This window comes from Hippocampus comes, unplaced genomic scaffold, assembly GCF_001891065.2.
Source record: "Hippocampus comes isolate QL1 unplaced genomic scaffold, H_comes_QL1_v1.1 scaffold249, whole genome shotgun sequence".
NCBI lineage: Eukaryota > Metazoa > Chordata > Actinopteri > Syngnathiformes > Syngnathidae > Hippocampus > Hippocampus comes.
In genome coordinates, this window is record NW_017805035.1 from 1,596,502 (window position 1) to 1,613,020 (window position 16,519).

Below are 16,519 nucleotides of genomic sequence, written 5' to 3' on the forward strand. Positions count from 1 at the left end.
GGGGGGGGGGCAAACTCATTTGACAATGTGGGCCGCATACGGCCTCGGCAGATGGCAAATGGGCCGGACCATTAAAATTGTACCATACTCTGCCAAAAACGATCATGTCTTTCCTTTGTTTTTTCATTTGTTTTTCATTTCATGAACATCTCTTTTCGAAAACATTTCACGAAAAACCTTGGATTTCCTTTGACAAATGTTACTTTGATCTTTCCCATGGATGCATTGCAACGGATCCCACTGATTGTACAAAGGCACAAAACTTCAACAATTGTAGCTGGTATTGAAAAATATCGTCATGCATTTTCAGATGAAACGAGATTCATGAAAAAATGATTTTTTAAACCATCTGCACACTTGCATATAAAATCAAAACTGAATCCCGGCCTGCACTTTACAAACGAAGGAGAAAACTGTGTGCCCCCTAGCGGATCATCCAAGAATTGCATTTTGTAAAAAATATTCATTCCGTGTCTTTTATGTATTTCCCCCCCCCCCACATTTAAATTATCCTGCAGGCCTGATCAATCCTCCTTGCGGGCCGGTTCTGGCCCGCGGGCCCTGTGTTTCACACTGCTGGATTAAAGGCTGGTGACCGGTTCAGGGTCTACCCCGCCTACTGCCCGAAGACAGCGGAGATCGGTTTCGGCACTCCTGCGACCTGCGTGAAGATGATTCATTCAAATCATGAATGGATGGATGGATGGATGGACGGAAAAAAAAAACACGCTTCAGATTGAAACGTGGTTTTTTCATATGGAGGTTCGAGTAAAGCAGGAAATGAAGTGACGCTGAACAAGTCAACTATAGAACTAGTTTTTGTTGTGTATTTGACAACAAAATACTATTGCTCTAATATTGTTCTAAAAAACAACCATACATTTAAGAACAAAAGTGATCATATCGAAAGGCACCGCTCGACAACGACCAGACGTACAAAAAATATTCGATCAGAAAATTCTCATCCCTGCTTTTATTTTCTTTAAAAAAAAAGAACAACATTTACAACAGAATAAATTACAGAGTAAACAACATTTTTTTTGTTGAAATAATCTTGAGCCAAACTTTTTTTTTTTTTTTTTGCGGGGGCAAAATGACATCACAAGTGGACACGTGGCTCAGGTCGCATGATCACAAAGTGATTCGTCAAGCAACTTTTCCTGCAAACACCGCCTGATGAAATCACAATGACATCACCTTGACATCATGGGCTGCCGCAAACTCTTTTACGACTGTGCCGGGAAAACACAAAGGGGATGCGTCTCCATCTTTGCTCGCTCACAACACGGGAATTCACGTGGTTGCGGCTTAGTTGAGTGGCGGCGGCCTACGACGTATGGGTGCCTGGGCGCGCGCCAGGGTGGCCGCGCCGCTTCGGAGGGCCGGCGAAGAGGAGGAAGCGGGTTGCCACTGATCGACTGGCATCGAAGCGGCGACCGATCAGCACTGGAGCGGCGGCTGGAAGCTGCGTCTGCAGTCCAGGGCTTTGGCGCTGGGAGGCTGCGCTCGCTTCTCGCGCAGTTCTTCTTTGCACATGACGCCACTGAGGCGCGCGTACGCCGACTTGTACTTCTTGTCGAACGCACCTGTGAGGACGACGCAGCTGTGTTCGCCCAAAGGTATAGACCCAATTTCCCGCCTCACGACCCCTCCCCAGACTTACCCGCATGATCCTTGCCCATTGCCGCCAGGGTCAGGAACAGCAACTCTCGGTACACGCTCCTGAATGCACACGTGCGCATGTGCACGCACACACACAGACAATTGGAAACAGAACATACATTTGTACACACACACACACACACACACACACACACACACACACACACACGCACACACACACACACGCACACATTTTCGCGAAAACTTCCGCGCAGTGAAAACAACGATGACGGAATCATGGGCTGGCGGACTGGGCCAACTTGAAATAATGATGGACTGAGGACATCAGTGGCGAATGACAAACTGACAAACAATTGACTGACCCACCCACCACTGACAGTTACACACTGAAACATTCAGTCAGTCACACACAAAAGCTGAATGCGGCGCGAGTGCACAGTTCCACATCTGACCTGCGGAGCGGCGGAGCGGCGGTGCGGGCGTGTCGTCGCGCCTCGTCGACAGTGTTGAGGAAGAGCGTGACGGCCTTGTGGACCTCGTTCATGCCCACGCAGCGCAGTACCTCCTCCAGGAAGGCCAGCGTGAAAGGGTGGTTGTGGCGACGCCAGCGGGAGCCGCGCACGGGAACGCCGCCTGTTCCGGGGGGGGTAGTCGGGTGGGTGTGGGGCTAAGGTGAGCACGCACGTCGAAAAGCTCACTTACTGTGAAGACGCCACAGTACGTAGAGGGGTGGCCACGAGTCAGGGTCGGGGGTCAGGGTGTCCCACAGGAGCCTCACACGAAGACATGCACTTTCCGACTGACACACACGCACACACACACGCACACACACACGTACACACGTACCCCAATGTGAAAAGGTGTTATTTTTCAGATGTGCAACCGCGCTGCTGAAATTGATCATCGAATATCAAACCGACAATTTGATTCCTTGCTATATGACATTAACTACACTGAATCCCAAAACGTATTTGATCCGAATCCAAACCTAACAGAAATGTATTTGAACCTACCCTTGATTTGAAATCGTAATCATAAGTCATATGAACCCGATTGTGATCCGAATTGGATTTTACGGAGTTGCGGATCATCTCGATCCATACTGTCTTTGAACCTGACGTGATCTGAATCAGACTTACTTGAGATTGATCTGAAATTAATCAAAGAAAGTACAGTAAAACTACTATGAAACGTATTTTAACCTGATCCAGCTCTGCATCGGATGTGAACCAGATCTGATTCTGATGAGAATCTCACAAATTAATTGAAACCTGATGCAGAAGTAAACCGACTGGAACCTGATCTGACCTTAAGTAAAATGGATTGAAACTTGATCTGAACAGGTCTAAAAGGTGCACGTAATTAAGCTGCCTTTTTTTTTTGGAGGGGGGGGGGGGTTGCTTTTTCAGTTAGAGCAGTAACGAAAACTGAAGAATGCAAAGAAGTTGACATCGAAGAGAAATGCAGCTTTCTGGTATGTTTTACCTGCGTGGGCTTGACGAGGAGTCGCACAAGCCGCAGCAGGTGGCTCGGCAAACCGAGGCGCTGGAAGAACCACAGAAGGTTCCAGAAGATGATGCAGTGGCTCTCCAGGAACTGCCGCTGGCCGAGCACCGCCTCGCCCTCGTGGTCCAGGAGGCTTTCCAGCTCCTTCCGGAGCACCAGCGGACTCACGTACGCCACCGCCACCTGGGGGCCGCGCACCGTCACTACCAGTCACGCTGTGTGGCACGGTCGACCGGTTCGCATCGCTCTAGCCTTACCACGGTTGCGTCGCTCTCTGGGGTGAGGTCGTCACCCAAGCCGTTACACGCCGGCCCCGCCGGCTGACCGCCGGGAGGCTGGATGCCAGTTTCACCCTCGCCGTCACTGGAAATGTCCAGAAGACCAAAAGATGATGAAGCCCGCGGCGGGCACGGGAATGTCACACGGCGGCATTGGCGACTCGTACCTGCCGGGGGGTCGCAGGTCACAGATGTGGGCATTGAGGAAGGGGACGAAGGAGGCGGCACAAAATGGGCAGCGGGAGTTGAGGTTGGAATCGTCAGGCGTCCACCCCGCCATGATCTCCTCGTCGTACACCAGGCAACCGCACGCGCGGCACCGTGAGCAGCTCGACATCAAAACCTCACACGCGTTCCAAACATTCATATGAAAACCCCCCCCCAAAAAAAAAAAACTCACAAGGACAATTTGTCCTGACAAATGAAACGTGGGACTGGCTCACCTCGATCCCCGCCGCGTCTTGATTCGAATCCCAGGAGTGGTGGAGAGGTCGCGGCGTGTCCACCGGGTCGGCGTCGCTACCCAGCGACAGCGAGCTCTGGCCACAAACAAATCCAGCGATCTCGTCACCGCGCAGGCAAAAAAAAAAAAAAATACAACTATCCGATTCCAATTCACAAACCTGCCATGGAAATGAAGGGAAACGGGCCTCACTGAATGGAAATTGTTTTGTGGGGCCTTGCGATCATGCCACTGCTTTGACTTACAAGTTTTTGAAATCTTTAGTTTTAGGTCAAGAAAAATGACTCCAATGGGTTATATAACAATAACAATGAAATATTTTAATACTTGATGATTCCACCGACTAACCGATCGGCTAATCACCCAAAACTTGATGTTGTATTCAACAAAATGTGAAATGGGGTGGCCATCATCACGTTCCACACTGTAATGGATGTGATTTTGAGTGCGCATGTGTAAAGGGCGGAGTGACATGGGCATCAGCCAGCGAGTGGAGACTTGGCTATTGTAAGGCCAGATTAGCGTCTGGCCGTCTGCTCCCTGACCGCTAAGAGTCAGCCACATTTGGTCAATTCCGCTTCTTCCCAAGCAAAAGTTTGCAAGCGAGCAGGCGGCGGCGCGTCACCTCCGAAGTGGCGTTGGTGAGGCGTTCTTTGGCCTTCAGCAACGTTTCCGCCACCTGTGACTTCTTGGACCTACGCTGCTCGGACAGCCGGCGGATCGAAGTTGCGGCGGGTCCTCGCCCTCTGGCGCCGGGCCGACGCTCATCCACGCTGGCGGCGCGTCGGACCGCCGACCTGTGTCGTGTGGGCGTCAGGAGCTGCTGCAGCCGTCCCGCCAGGCCTCGGCTGGGCGGCGACACTTTGTTGTCGTTCTCGTCCACCGACGCCACCTCGCAGGCGCTCGCCACTCTGTGGGGGGAGAAGGCCGACTTGGCGCGCTTGTATCTGCTTCCTGTCTGTCGGTCCACTTCCTGTTTCCCGATTGCAATGCAACCATCCAACTTGATTGATTGGTTACCATTTGTTTTGCTGAGCGGTATACACGTCACACTAAGTCCACTTTCGGTGTGTGTGTGTGTGTGTGTGTGTGTGTGTGTGTCCCATCTTCCTGACCTCGCACCCGCCTCCCAATCGCCTCCGCATTCGTCATTCTCTGCGGCATCGGCGTAGAAGCTGGACAAGCAGATGTCACTGCGACGCACCAGAACGCCACCAGAGGGCGCCAGAGGAGGCTTGCTGGACACTTGGTCACGGAAGCCCGACTTCCTGTTGCGTGTGTTCGCCACTGTTGAAACCAAAACCACAAAAAAAGACGCTCGGGTACTTGTTTCAGTTTTGGCGGCCACTTAAGGGTGGCTTTGGGACACGGTGGATGGATGTATTGGTGTGCGGCATGTTGCGTGTTACACTGTGCGGGCGTCTTGATGCTGCTGAGGCTGCTGCTCTTGGCAAAGGATCCCGTCAAAGATTCGTGACTGGAGCTTTCGCTCAGGCCGCTCCAGCTGGCCTGACGAATCAGAGGCAAGCTGGGGCGGGGCCGGGGCCTGTGCTCCTCCATGACGGCTGCATGTCCGAGAAGAAGAAGAGGCAGAGAAGGCAAAGGTGTGAGTTGCCAAGATGACCCGTTTTGACGTGGCGGCGTTCAAACCTTGGCCGTTGGGGCGCATTTTGATGGGCTGCCTGAAGAGGGCGACGGCCAGTACCACGTTCCTCAGCTTGGCCCAAAGCAAGCGCCCGCCCTGATTGGTCGACGGCCATTTGCTCTCCAGGACCGCCTGAGCGCAAAAGCGCAAGAAATGTCCAGGTCATCGCAAGCCTGTGCGGTGTGTGCGTACATGTGTGTACGCGTGCGTACCTTGTTGTAGTATCCGTATGTGATTGTGTTGGGCGTGATGCCCGCCTTCTTCATCTCAAGGAGGACACGCACGGCAAGCACAGGCTGACCGTACTGACCGCACAACTGCATCAGGATCCTGTAACACACCTGAGACAGAAACACGCGCAGCATACACATACACGCACATGAAATGCAAACACACAACACACACACACAAAAAATAAACACACGTTAAGAGTAGTTTGTCAATCATGAGTCATCATCATGATGATGATCGTCGCGAGCGGTGCGATCACCTCATCAGGCAGCAGGACCTTCCTGCCCTCCATGTGCTTGAGGACGTCGTAAGCGGCGTGGAGGGCGGGCACCTTGGCGTTCTGCGCACGCACGTAGGTGGGCAGGTAGATGAACCACAGGCCGTACATGTGACCCAGCAGACACTTGCACCACATGTCGGCCGACCCGCAGCACGTCTGCGCGCGCCGCTGCGCGACCTTCAGCTCCTGGCGACAGGGCGGGCACACGCCGGTGTCATTTGGGCGAAATAGTCAACTCCCTCTCACGTTTTTAGCAGATGGACAGGAAGAGTGGGAGACGCCTTTTCCGTTCTTTGCATACCTGTTTGGTGCGTCGGGGGGCGGGGCTACTGGGAGCGCTGCCCTTGGCGGGGACACGCAGTTGGTCGAGCGGCTGGTCAAAGAGCTCGGGCCTCAAGGCGGGGAAAGTGTCGTAGCTGCACCCGTGCCACAGAGTGTGAGAGAGCGTGAGAGTGTGTGCGTGTGAGAGAGAGGGAGAGAGAGAGATGGCGTAGCAATGGCGATGGGATGAGCGTCACATCACCTGTAGCGGGCGGGGCACTCGGAGCCGTCGTCTTCCGTGGGCTGCTCGGGCGGCATGATGAAAACAGTGCGCTCGCCGCAGTGGCTCTCGTCCACGTCCACCAGACGGACGTCGTCCGGCTTTTCCACGTCCACCTGCCGGGACACCCGCGCCGCCCTTTAGTTCCTTCGGTGGGATTGTCCCGAGTTTTGCCCAACATTCTCAGTTTCCTATAAAACGCTGACTGCTGTTAAGTTACTAACCAATCGATTTACCGTATTGGCCCGAATATAAGACGGCCCTGATTATAAGACGACCCCCTCTTTTTCAAGACTCAGGTTTGAAAAAAGACTTTTGGAACACCAAATTCATTTTCATACAGAAAATAATTACAGTGCATCCGAAACAAATGATAATAACAATATATTTGAGAGAAAAAGCATGTTATTTTGCCTCTTTCAAATCTAAAGTGCAGTCACATTCGTAAATGAATGGCTTCTGGTTTTTGAAATGTAAATTACATCATAACTTCTCCTCAGCTGCCGATCTTCGACCCACTTTTCTCCAGATTGTCGCTGCGTTTCTCCATTTTCTGTTATCTCTTCTATTATTTTCTTCTCTTTTCTTTCTTACCGCTATTTTTTCTTTTGCTTTTTCATGCTACCGCTATTTTTATTTTTATTCTTCGTGACAGGGGTTCGCCTTGGTCCGGGGACTCAAGTTCAGCATTCGCTTCAATGGTATCTGGCGCCATCTAGTGTCGTGAATGGGTATAACGTCGAGACCCCGAATATAAGACGACCCCCACTTTTTCAGTCTTATTTCAATGCAAAAAAACACCGTCTTATATCAGAATCAGAATCAGAATTACCTTTATTGTCATTGTATTACATACAACGAAATTTGGGTGCTACTCCTTCGTGCATTTAGTCAAAAAATAAAATAACGCGTTAAGAAATACAAAACTCAACAACAACAAAACAAAAAGAGAATAGAGATAAGAGGGCCAATACGGTATCTGTCGATTCTTTTCATCGTTTGCGGTGGGTTGAGCCTTTTCAAGGATCTGCAGGAAGCCTTTCAACTTATATCCTCACGGCATTACTCTAAAGACAAATTCATTGCTTTGTGTTTTTGGACATCATAATTCCTCCCTTAAAGTTTTCAAGTTATCAAACGCGCTGGGCGGCTTCTCCTTCTCTTGCGACAAGCGGCAAAAGCGCACACTGACCTTTTGGACGCACTCGTCGAAGAACTCGAGGCAGGCGTGGCGGTCGCTGACGAAGGAGCACTCCTCAATGAACTGGGTGAACATCTGCGTGCGCGTGAGCTGAGAGTAGAACTTCTGCTGAGTGCGATCGCGAGACTTCAGGAAGCCTGGAAGGAAGCAGACACGTCAAAGGAGAAAGGAACGGCGTGCATAGAGGCTGCGTTGGCGAATGGTGACCGCATCAATAGACTGATTGAGAGTTTTGCTAGTGGACCTTGAACACTTCCATAAAATGTCCCCAACACCTTGGGGACAAAGGGAATCAGTCGGAATCATTCACTCACGACATATCGGTTTTTAGACAGTCGGGCTGAAACGATTAATCGAATAATTCCAATAACCGACGGCTAAATAAAAACAACTGTAATATTTCAATATAAATGCTGCAAGCTGGTGAATTTGCGAATGCGGATGTGTGGCCGAGCTCTATTTGAGACACATTTATTTCAACAGCGCGAGAAAGGGGCCGACTGACTGCTTAGAGTACACGGGCAGGGATTACCAAGACAGCCTGCGAGCGGGTGGGCCGGCGGTGCGCAGGAGAGCTCACCCTGCAGGTTGAAGAGGGAACTGCAGTCGGTGGCGGTGTCGGAGGGCGCCTGCGTGATGGGCAGCAGGAAGGCGCGGTAGCCTCGCAGCAGGACGCTCATGAAGCGCAGGAAGGCTTCCTGAATGTCGGCCTCCAGCTGCTTCTGCCGACGGTACATCTGGTCGAAGTCGGTCAGCAGGAACTCCAACGTGGCTTCCTCCTGGCCCGGAGAGCAAACTGCGAGCCGACAAAACGGTGCAAGGTCATGCACGTATGCCACGCTGACAACCTTGACTTTATTGTTACGTTTGTTGCCTGACCTTTGCTTAAGTGGATTTTATTGAAAAACTAGGACCGCACTGCATATAAAAAAGAATGGCTTAGAAAGTGTAATCACATAGTGTAGGCGCTAGTGGCTTGTGGACGTGGGGGTGGAGGTGATTGGTGCCTTGGTACCTTCCTCTTTTGTCCCTCAAACGCCCAAAGTCCCCCTGAAATTTTTTCGTTTTCTGATACATACGCTTTTGTCTGAAAGCCTGTTTGTAACTTTTCAAAGACAAAAATGTTATGTAACCCGGCCTAAAAGGTGTTCAGATCAAACAAATTTAACAATCAATGACGTTAAAGGGAGGGGAGGTGCAGCAAGAACTGCGCAAAAATGCCATAAAAGGGCAAGCAAAAGTCGGCAGTTGCAACCCGGAATATACGCCCCCCCCCCTCCAGCCCTCCCCCCATCCGTACACCTGCACACACTTTGACAGCCAGTCAAACAATGGCATTCATCCATTCATTATTTGAACCGCTTCATGCTCACGAAGAGCACGGGCATGCTGGAGCATGTAGGCGGGGGTACACTCTGAACTCGGAGCTAGGGCAATCGCAGGCAATGACATTCCTTTTTAACAAGTCAGTACGCGCATTTGCGCGCTTCTGCCAAATGCATCATTCACTCCGGCTGCGCACACGGGGTGTTTTGACATACGCAGCAGGTGATTGGACGTTCACCACCAAATGACACCAACGAAGAGTCCATTTAAGTTGACTCAAACCGTGTCTTTAAGGGGCGTGGCCTTGTGGATGACATCAGGAACTTGATTCCAAATACATTTGGTATTGCTGAAAATGGACAATTCTGTCGTACCGTCCACCCATCCATTTTCTGAACCGTTTTATCCTCACAAGGGTCACGGGGCGTGCTGGAGCCTATCCCAGCCGTCTTCGGGCAGTAGGCGGGGGAAACCCTGAACCGGTTGACAGCCAATCACAGGGCACACAGAGTCGAACAATTTTGAGTGTTCAATCAGCCTGCCATGCATGTTTTTGGAATGTGGGAGGAAACGGGAGTACCCGGAGAAAACCCATGCAGGCACGCCCTCTGTCGTATCCAATTGTGGAAAATTAGAAGTGAAACATTTAATTGATTGAGCAACAGCATATCGACGAAATTGTGCTTTTGACTTTGGATGGAGTTGACACCATTTGAAGAAATTTGGAAGAACCAATCAAATGTACGAGTTTCACTTTATGACTTGAAGGAGTGAGAGGAAGGTCGTGGCGTTTTGGCCACATCGTAACACGTTGAGATATCGTGCGTAGGCGTTGTTGTTTGGGACCTACTCTGCTCCAGAGTCTTGTGCAGGTTGCCCAGGGTGCTGAAAAGAGTCTTCCCGGGTTTCCTGGGTAACGATCGCCATGACAACGGCTTCTTGTCATCAGACCTGACGGGCGACAGGACAGTCACATAAACCGGCGACTGAACCGTTCACCCAAGCAATTTCAACGCTCTCACAAGTTTCTGACACACTCTCATAGTTGAAGATCTCTGCAACACACACTATTGAAACACTCACACACACACAAGTGAAAGACTCGTGCAAACAGGCAAAACCCTCATGCACGAATGAAACTCATGCAAATAAAACTCTCACTTCATATGCAAGTAGACGAATCAATAATGAATCACACGCACGCGCTACTGAAAGGCTGTGGCGGGCGCACTGACTGGAAAAGGGTGTTGGTGTCCAGGTCGATGCAGACCACGTCGGCGGGGGGGTGGTAGAGGTCGAAGTAGCTGGAGTGCACGCCCACGATGAAGGGCACCGGCGCCAGCAGGACTTCGGCCATCTGCAGCGGGCACAGCGGGATGTACGGGCACAGCCAGCGCAGCGGGAACGTCATCTGCGCGCAAACACGGACCATCGGTCATTGGCGCAAGCGGCGGCGGACGCGGCAGCGGAGGAGGCGCGCGCTCACTTACGGAGACGAGCGCCTCGGCGACGGCCGTCAGGACATCGGGACGCAGCGAGTGGAGCAGGACTTTGTGCTCCGTCAGCACGGCCAGCAGCAGCGTGCAGGCGTTGCCCGGGCCCAAGTTCTGCAGGAGCTTCAGGAAGCTCGCGCCGCTAATGCACACAGGCAACAAGGTCACATTTTAAGAGGCTTCCCTCCTCCCTCCCTCTGCAAGAAAGAAACACATGCGCGCACACACCTGAGGGGGAGCGGCGAGGACACGGGCTGGCAGAGGAGAAGGTTGTCATATGGTGAAAGCTGCAACACACACGCACACACACACACACAGTCTTTATTAAGAATTCACATAAATACAACATTGAAAGCGTGAAAAGTGCAATGGGCACAGTGGACATTTGTCAATGTCACACTGTGATTGGTTGAACAGCTGTGCGCTTATTGGAGGAGTTGTGTCAGTGTGGAAAGGGTTGCCATGTAACGTCACAGCAACAAGGTGATGATGGGGCACGGACAGGCACGGACATGGGTAGTGTTGCCGTGTGTGTGGGTGATCAACATGAAGCCGTCAGGGCAAAAAGGCGACGGATACACTGGTGACCAGGAGATAGACGTGGTGAAGTTGACATGGTGACAAAGTGATGCGCGAACACATTGGTATCGGTCATACAAAGCAGGAAATCATTGGTTGTCTGTCTGGGTCGACATTTTCATATCGTGCATCACTCGCTGTAGTGAGGAGGTGAAGCCGGCGTACCTGAACCAGGATGCGAGGTCGCTGGGGTGACGGAAAGGGAACGTTGTGCATGAAGCTGGAGATGTGCCTGCAATCGGCGGTCAGCCGTTAGTTCGTGGCATGATACACGACACATACACAAAGACGGAGATGCGTTTCCTGACTTCTCAAGGGGCAGCACGTGGGGTCCGGAGACGGAGTATCGATAGACGAAGGTGAGAAATTTCTGGAAGACGTCAAAGAAGGGCCAGTGCGAGAGTACGCAGATGCTCTTCTTGGCCTGCAGGCTGCGCTCCGGGACGGGTTGGCGGTCCAGCACGCTGAGCAGGCCCAGACGCATGCTCTGGCGCTCCGACAGGACCTCCCTGGGGAAGGCTTCGTAGAACTGGATGGCCGCGCCGTACACCTGCGCAAAGCGTTCAACATAAATACACATCAACTGTGATTGGTTTGCACAAATCCACGAGAAAATCTTCAGTCTGAGTGATTAGGCAGCAGGGAATGTTGAAGGATTACCAATGAAGTCATTCATTATTCCCGATTAACCAATCACGACTTAGGGATTTTTAGCTATAGATATAAATAAAATTCACAACCGCTCCAATTTATTTATTTTTTTGACAGTTCAGTCGTATTTTATTGAACTTTGTATGTCGTGCTCCTTCAAATGTTAAATAGTGATTAGGATTTACAACACATTTGCTGTGCTCAGAATGACTTGACACATCGGGGGCGGGGGAATCTAATTTTTACACAATTCCACATGTACCACACGAAAATCTCACAGTTTCACAAAAGACAAGTTCCTCATCTTTCACAATCCAATTTCAAACTGGCTGCCATCATATTGCAATTATTTGCGCGTGAACGCCGCGGATGACCATGTGGACAAATAATTGCTGTGAAGCTTGCAGGCAGGCATTTTGCTTTGGCCTTAGAATAATTCAAGTTACAGTATTTGATTAATTGGTGCCGCTCGGGACGTAACGGCACTGTAAATACGGCGGTAACTTGGTTTTAAAATTCTGACATTGATGCCAGGCCATGTGAAGGTGTCGAAGGCGAACTCTGCCAATTTTCCGAGCTCAACTAATTCATTCCTACCAATCAAGCCACAAGTGTACATTTGGCCACTTTTTTTTTTTTTACCATAGCGGGCGTGGCCTCAATATAACAGCGAAGAAGAAAGCGAGCCCACCTTGTCCCCGCTGGCAGAGGTGAGCACGAAGGTGGAGAAGACGGGCAGCCGGTATTTGGCGTCGGCGGGCCAACTCTCCAGAGCCACGCCCATAGGCAGGCAGAAGACGGGCACCGACTCGGGGAGTGGGAAGGCATCCTGGTCGTCGGCGGGGTAGCGGCTCAGCAGACCTGAAAGACAACGTGCGAGCTCTAAACGGGCGCTCCAGCGCATTTTTCAAGCGTGGCCGCGCACTCACCCGCCTCGTAGACCAGCGCGCTGGCTTTGGCCACCGCTCGCTTGAAGCACACATACAGGGCGGGACCCCACTGCAAACACGCACGCGCACAAGAGTTAGCATCAATGGCCCGGCGCGTCAGTGTGGCCGATGCATCTCACCATGCCCGTGTTGAGATTCTTGTCTACACGGCTGAAGGTGTGCGGCGCTGCTTCACCCTTCCCAGGCAGCAGCACGCCGATGTCAGTCACGCCCAACGAATGCAGGCCTTGCGCGTCCGCGGCGCGCCGGTACGTCAGGAAGACACGCTGCGCCGCCGGGCCGGCGCCGGAACTCAGGTTGGCCGAGCGGCTGTAGGGTGTGGTCTCGATCACGTACCAGCCCGTCTTTGGCTGCTCCTTGCCCTCGTATAACACCCTGAGCATGCACCCCAAAAACTGAATTTGAATTTGTTTTTGTTTTTGTTTTTTTTTACTGTGGAACACAATGAATTTCATTTCAACTTTGGAACACAATCAAATGTTTCCCATGTTCTGGCGGTTGTTACAGACCAAACCAGTCACGGAATCATCATCAATTCAGTTTGTGCATTTTCTGTACTGTCAATTTGAAATTCCAGGATAGAAATTTCCAAGTCTGTGTTTTTTTTTAAATCAAATTCATCCATTAATAATAATCATTTAAAAATAAATAAATAGATCATTGACAGATGAATCGATAGATCTCCACCATCTTGGAAAAACATGCAATATCTGAAATGATATGAAATATTGGTATTATTGTAATATTTAACATAAACCAAAAGAAATTACATATTTATTTTCTCATGAAAGAATTTATTTCTCACGTGGCAAACGTAATTGCTAACTAATTGTAATCACTTAAATATACATGAATATTTGCCATACAGATATTGCACAGGGAATATTTTTGCAATATATTGTGCAGCCCTAGAACTGAATACTCCAGCCTTACTTATAGCAGGTGATCTTAACTTGACCTCGTGTCAATGCTTGACTATTCCTTATTCACTTTAAAAGAAATGAAGAATATTGTAACTGAAGAAATTGTGGAAAAACAGAAGCAACGCGCTCAACCTGTGACATGACGACAGCCTGACAAGGGCGCCGGAGAGGTGGCGGATGTCTTACCCGAGGTCGACAACAGGAGGCTTGTCGCGGCCCCTCCGGTAGCAAAGGTACAGGCGCGGGTTGTTGATGAGGCCGGCGCTCAGCTCGGCCGAGTGGCCGCCCAGCGACTTGTCGATGCAGGTGAAGCCCTGGGGGACTTCCTCGCCCAGGCCGCGGGCGATCACCACCAGGTCCGTCACAGGATCTGCCCCCCGGCACGGCGGCGGCGTGGAAGCGACTGTTCTGGCGTCGTCATCCAGAGGTCGCCAGGGTCCTGCCGGGTCCAGACCCGCCACCACGAAGTAGTCCACCAGCTGCGGGCATTTGTCCTCCGTCATGCCGCCGATGTGCCCGACTCTGCTTGCCGCATCGCATCACACAAACAGAAAGTCAGGCTTTTGGGGGTATGTTTATGCGCTTTGGCTTTCGTAAATCTGCCCATTTGCCGACTTTCTGTTGGAACCAATCAAGGTGTGACAATTAATCGATAAATTCTCGACTTCAATTAATCATCAACTATTTTGACAAATTGATGAATCCGTTGAGATTGTTGAGCTGAAAATTTCCATCAACATTTTTGCCGATTTTTCTGACGGACGTCCTGGACTAAACCGGTAAGTGAATCATCATTCATTTACTTTTGTGCAGTGTCAGGTTGAAATCATGTCATGCTTTACAATAAAACGGATTTTATTTTTTAAAGCAATGAATCGATTCAATGAGAAAATAATCAATGAATCAATTAATAAAATAATCCGTAGTGACGGCCTTCAACTCAAGTTAGGGCCTGTCATCCTTGAGTAGGCGTGGCCTGTTCTCATGGCAATGGGCCCAGTTACAGAAGGACCTTGCAGGTTGTTACCATTAGTCAGCACGGGGGCCGGATGTGAAAGTGCGAAAGAGGAAAGATGCTGTCAGGTGTTTCCTGTTGCCATTTCGAGTGGCATGAAAACACAAAAGGCTTCGTGTGAGCACGGTGGTGGCCATTTTTGAAGATGACTACAGCCTAGTAGGAAGTTTGCCCAAAATGTCATCACCTCACTTCCTCTTTACTTAAACTAGGTCAAAGTGGGTGTGGGTTTCAGTGTGCACGTACTTGTGTATGCACACACAGATTTGTGTGTCAGAGCATATTCGTCCACATGTATGAGCATGTGCATGTATGTGTGCATGTGAGTGCGTGAGCATAAATGTGTAAGTATCCTATCTGTATGTGTCTGAGTGAGTGTGTGTGTGTGTGTGTGTGTGTGTGTGTGTGTGTGTGTGTGTGTGTATCCCTTTGTCCCTTTGTGTGAGCGTGGCGGGGAGCATAAAAGTGTCTTTGTGGGTTTGAGTGACGACATCATGAGCAGGTCACATGAGAGGTCGGCAACATGCGTGTGACTATTTTTAACACACACACACAAACACACACATGCGTCATGTGTGACAAGTCAACCATGGCTTTATGTGGTGAAACGATATGCAAAGAAAAGTACAACCATTGGAGCCTAACATACACACCATCACGTGTATGCCATGCATCACACACGATGATGATGATGATGATAGTGGAGAGGAAGAAGATGCGTGCAGCTTCAGCCTCAGTGGGAGTTCCGTTATCCGACCGCGTCCGGAAATAAACTAATGACGTCACAGATGGCCACCGCATCGCGTGCTAACGCGGGCAGACAGAACGACAGCGACTGACAGACTCTGGATGGTCGCAGGCAAGCGTCTTACTAGTTCCGTTATCGGACAGAAGCTGCCATCTGTTCATCACATCGGCCACATATGCCTCAAATTTGCTTGAAATGCGACTAACATTTGACGGTCGCCCACCGCACATCAGCAAACCATTGGGGATCCTCTTTGGACGCTGGGCAGCGGATTGCTGACATGTTGGCCCCGCGGGGAGGGACGCGACGAGACGGCAGAGGCGTGTCCGATAAAGGGCGTACAGCCAAGCGGAGCCGAGCCCCGTTATAGGCGAGCGCCGTTAAGCTAACGGCGCTGGCCCGCATTAGCCGAGGTTCCGGCGTCTTTGCAGCGGTTCCGTTTGGGTCAAATTTCGACCTGTGTTGGGAGCGACGCTACCTGGTCGTGTTTGCTGCTTCGTCCGGCGGCAGAAGACGGCGACTCTCATGTTGCTCTCATTGGCTCCCATGTGACGTCCATGTTTGATCTGGGCCCCGGCAGCTCGGCAACATGTGTCAAGACTCCCGTGCCGTGCCGCCACTTCCACTCACGTTTTTCAAAATAAAAGACGAAGTGGAAACAAATGGATTATGGTCTAACACGTGAAGAAATACAAATTCACCGCATACCCACGAATCACCGCCATTTTTTTTTATTTTTTATTTTTATAGACAGCGGGCACTCGCCTACGGTTCAATACCAACTGACTTTTCCTGTATATATTTTTGGCAGGGGAGAATCCAATCCCCCTTTTTTCACGAAAAACGCTTATTGGAGGTTTATCAGCATTTTTTTTTTTTTTGTATCGTATGGGGGTGGGTAATTTTTTTTCCTTTTTCCATCATGTGATTTTTGTCCCAGGTGTGGAAAAGTGGACCACCTCAAAACCCAAGGCAGGGTCGTCAAGGGTGCATTGGGAGTTGGCCCATCCAGTCAAATGTTTTGTGGACGTGGAGAAGGCGATAGACTGTGTCCCTGGGTTGATCT

The 16,519-nt window shown here is 50.6% G+C and overlaps 1 protein-coding gene across 3 annotated transcripts; it reads right to left on the reverse strand.

Annotated features, from left to right (window-relative positions):
* Positions 1-949: 949 nt before the first annotated feature.
* Positions 950-16,208, reverse strand: dennd4b (DENN/MADD domain containing 4B). 3 transcript variants are annotated; one of them, XM_019863630.1, is made up of 29 exons: positions 15,932-16,208; positions 13,877-14,212; positions 12,887-13,142; positions 12,747-12,816; positions 12,509-12,678; positions 11,475-11,716; positions 11,332-11,398; positions 10,816-10,874; positions 10,585-10,729; positions 10,330-10,505; positions 9,945-10,045; positions 8,349-8,564; positions 7,760-7,905; positions 6,550-6,683; positions 6,328-6,442; positions 6,006-6,212; positions 5,728-5,856; positions 5,521-5,647; positions 5,280-5,435; positions 4,986-5,157; positions 4,496-4,781; positions 3,851-3,982; positions 3,575-3,750; positions 3,387-3,492; positions 3,109-3,312; positions 2,326-2,422; positions 2,076-2,256; positions 1,664-1,722; positions 950-1,586 (listed from the first exon to the last, which is right to left on the reverse strand). In XM_019863630.1, the coding sequence occupies exons 2-29, from the start codon at positions 14,191-14,193 to the stop codon at positions 1,441-1,443; spliced, it is 4,392 nt and encodes a 1,463-aa protein (XP_019719189.1). In that variant the 5' UTR covers positions 14,194-14,212; positions 15,932-16,208; the 3' UTR covers positions 950-1,440. The 3 variants fall into 3 exon arrangements, with proteins under 3 accessions (XP_019719189.1, XP_019719188.1, XP_019719190.1); XM_019863629.1 differs by having other exon boundaries at positions 4,977-5,157; positions 15,932-16,206; XM_019863631.1 differs by having other exon boundaries at positions 3,851-3,946; positions 4,977-5,157; positions 15,932-16,203.
* Between the last annotated feature and the right edge of the window lie 311 nt (positions 16,209-16,519).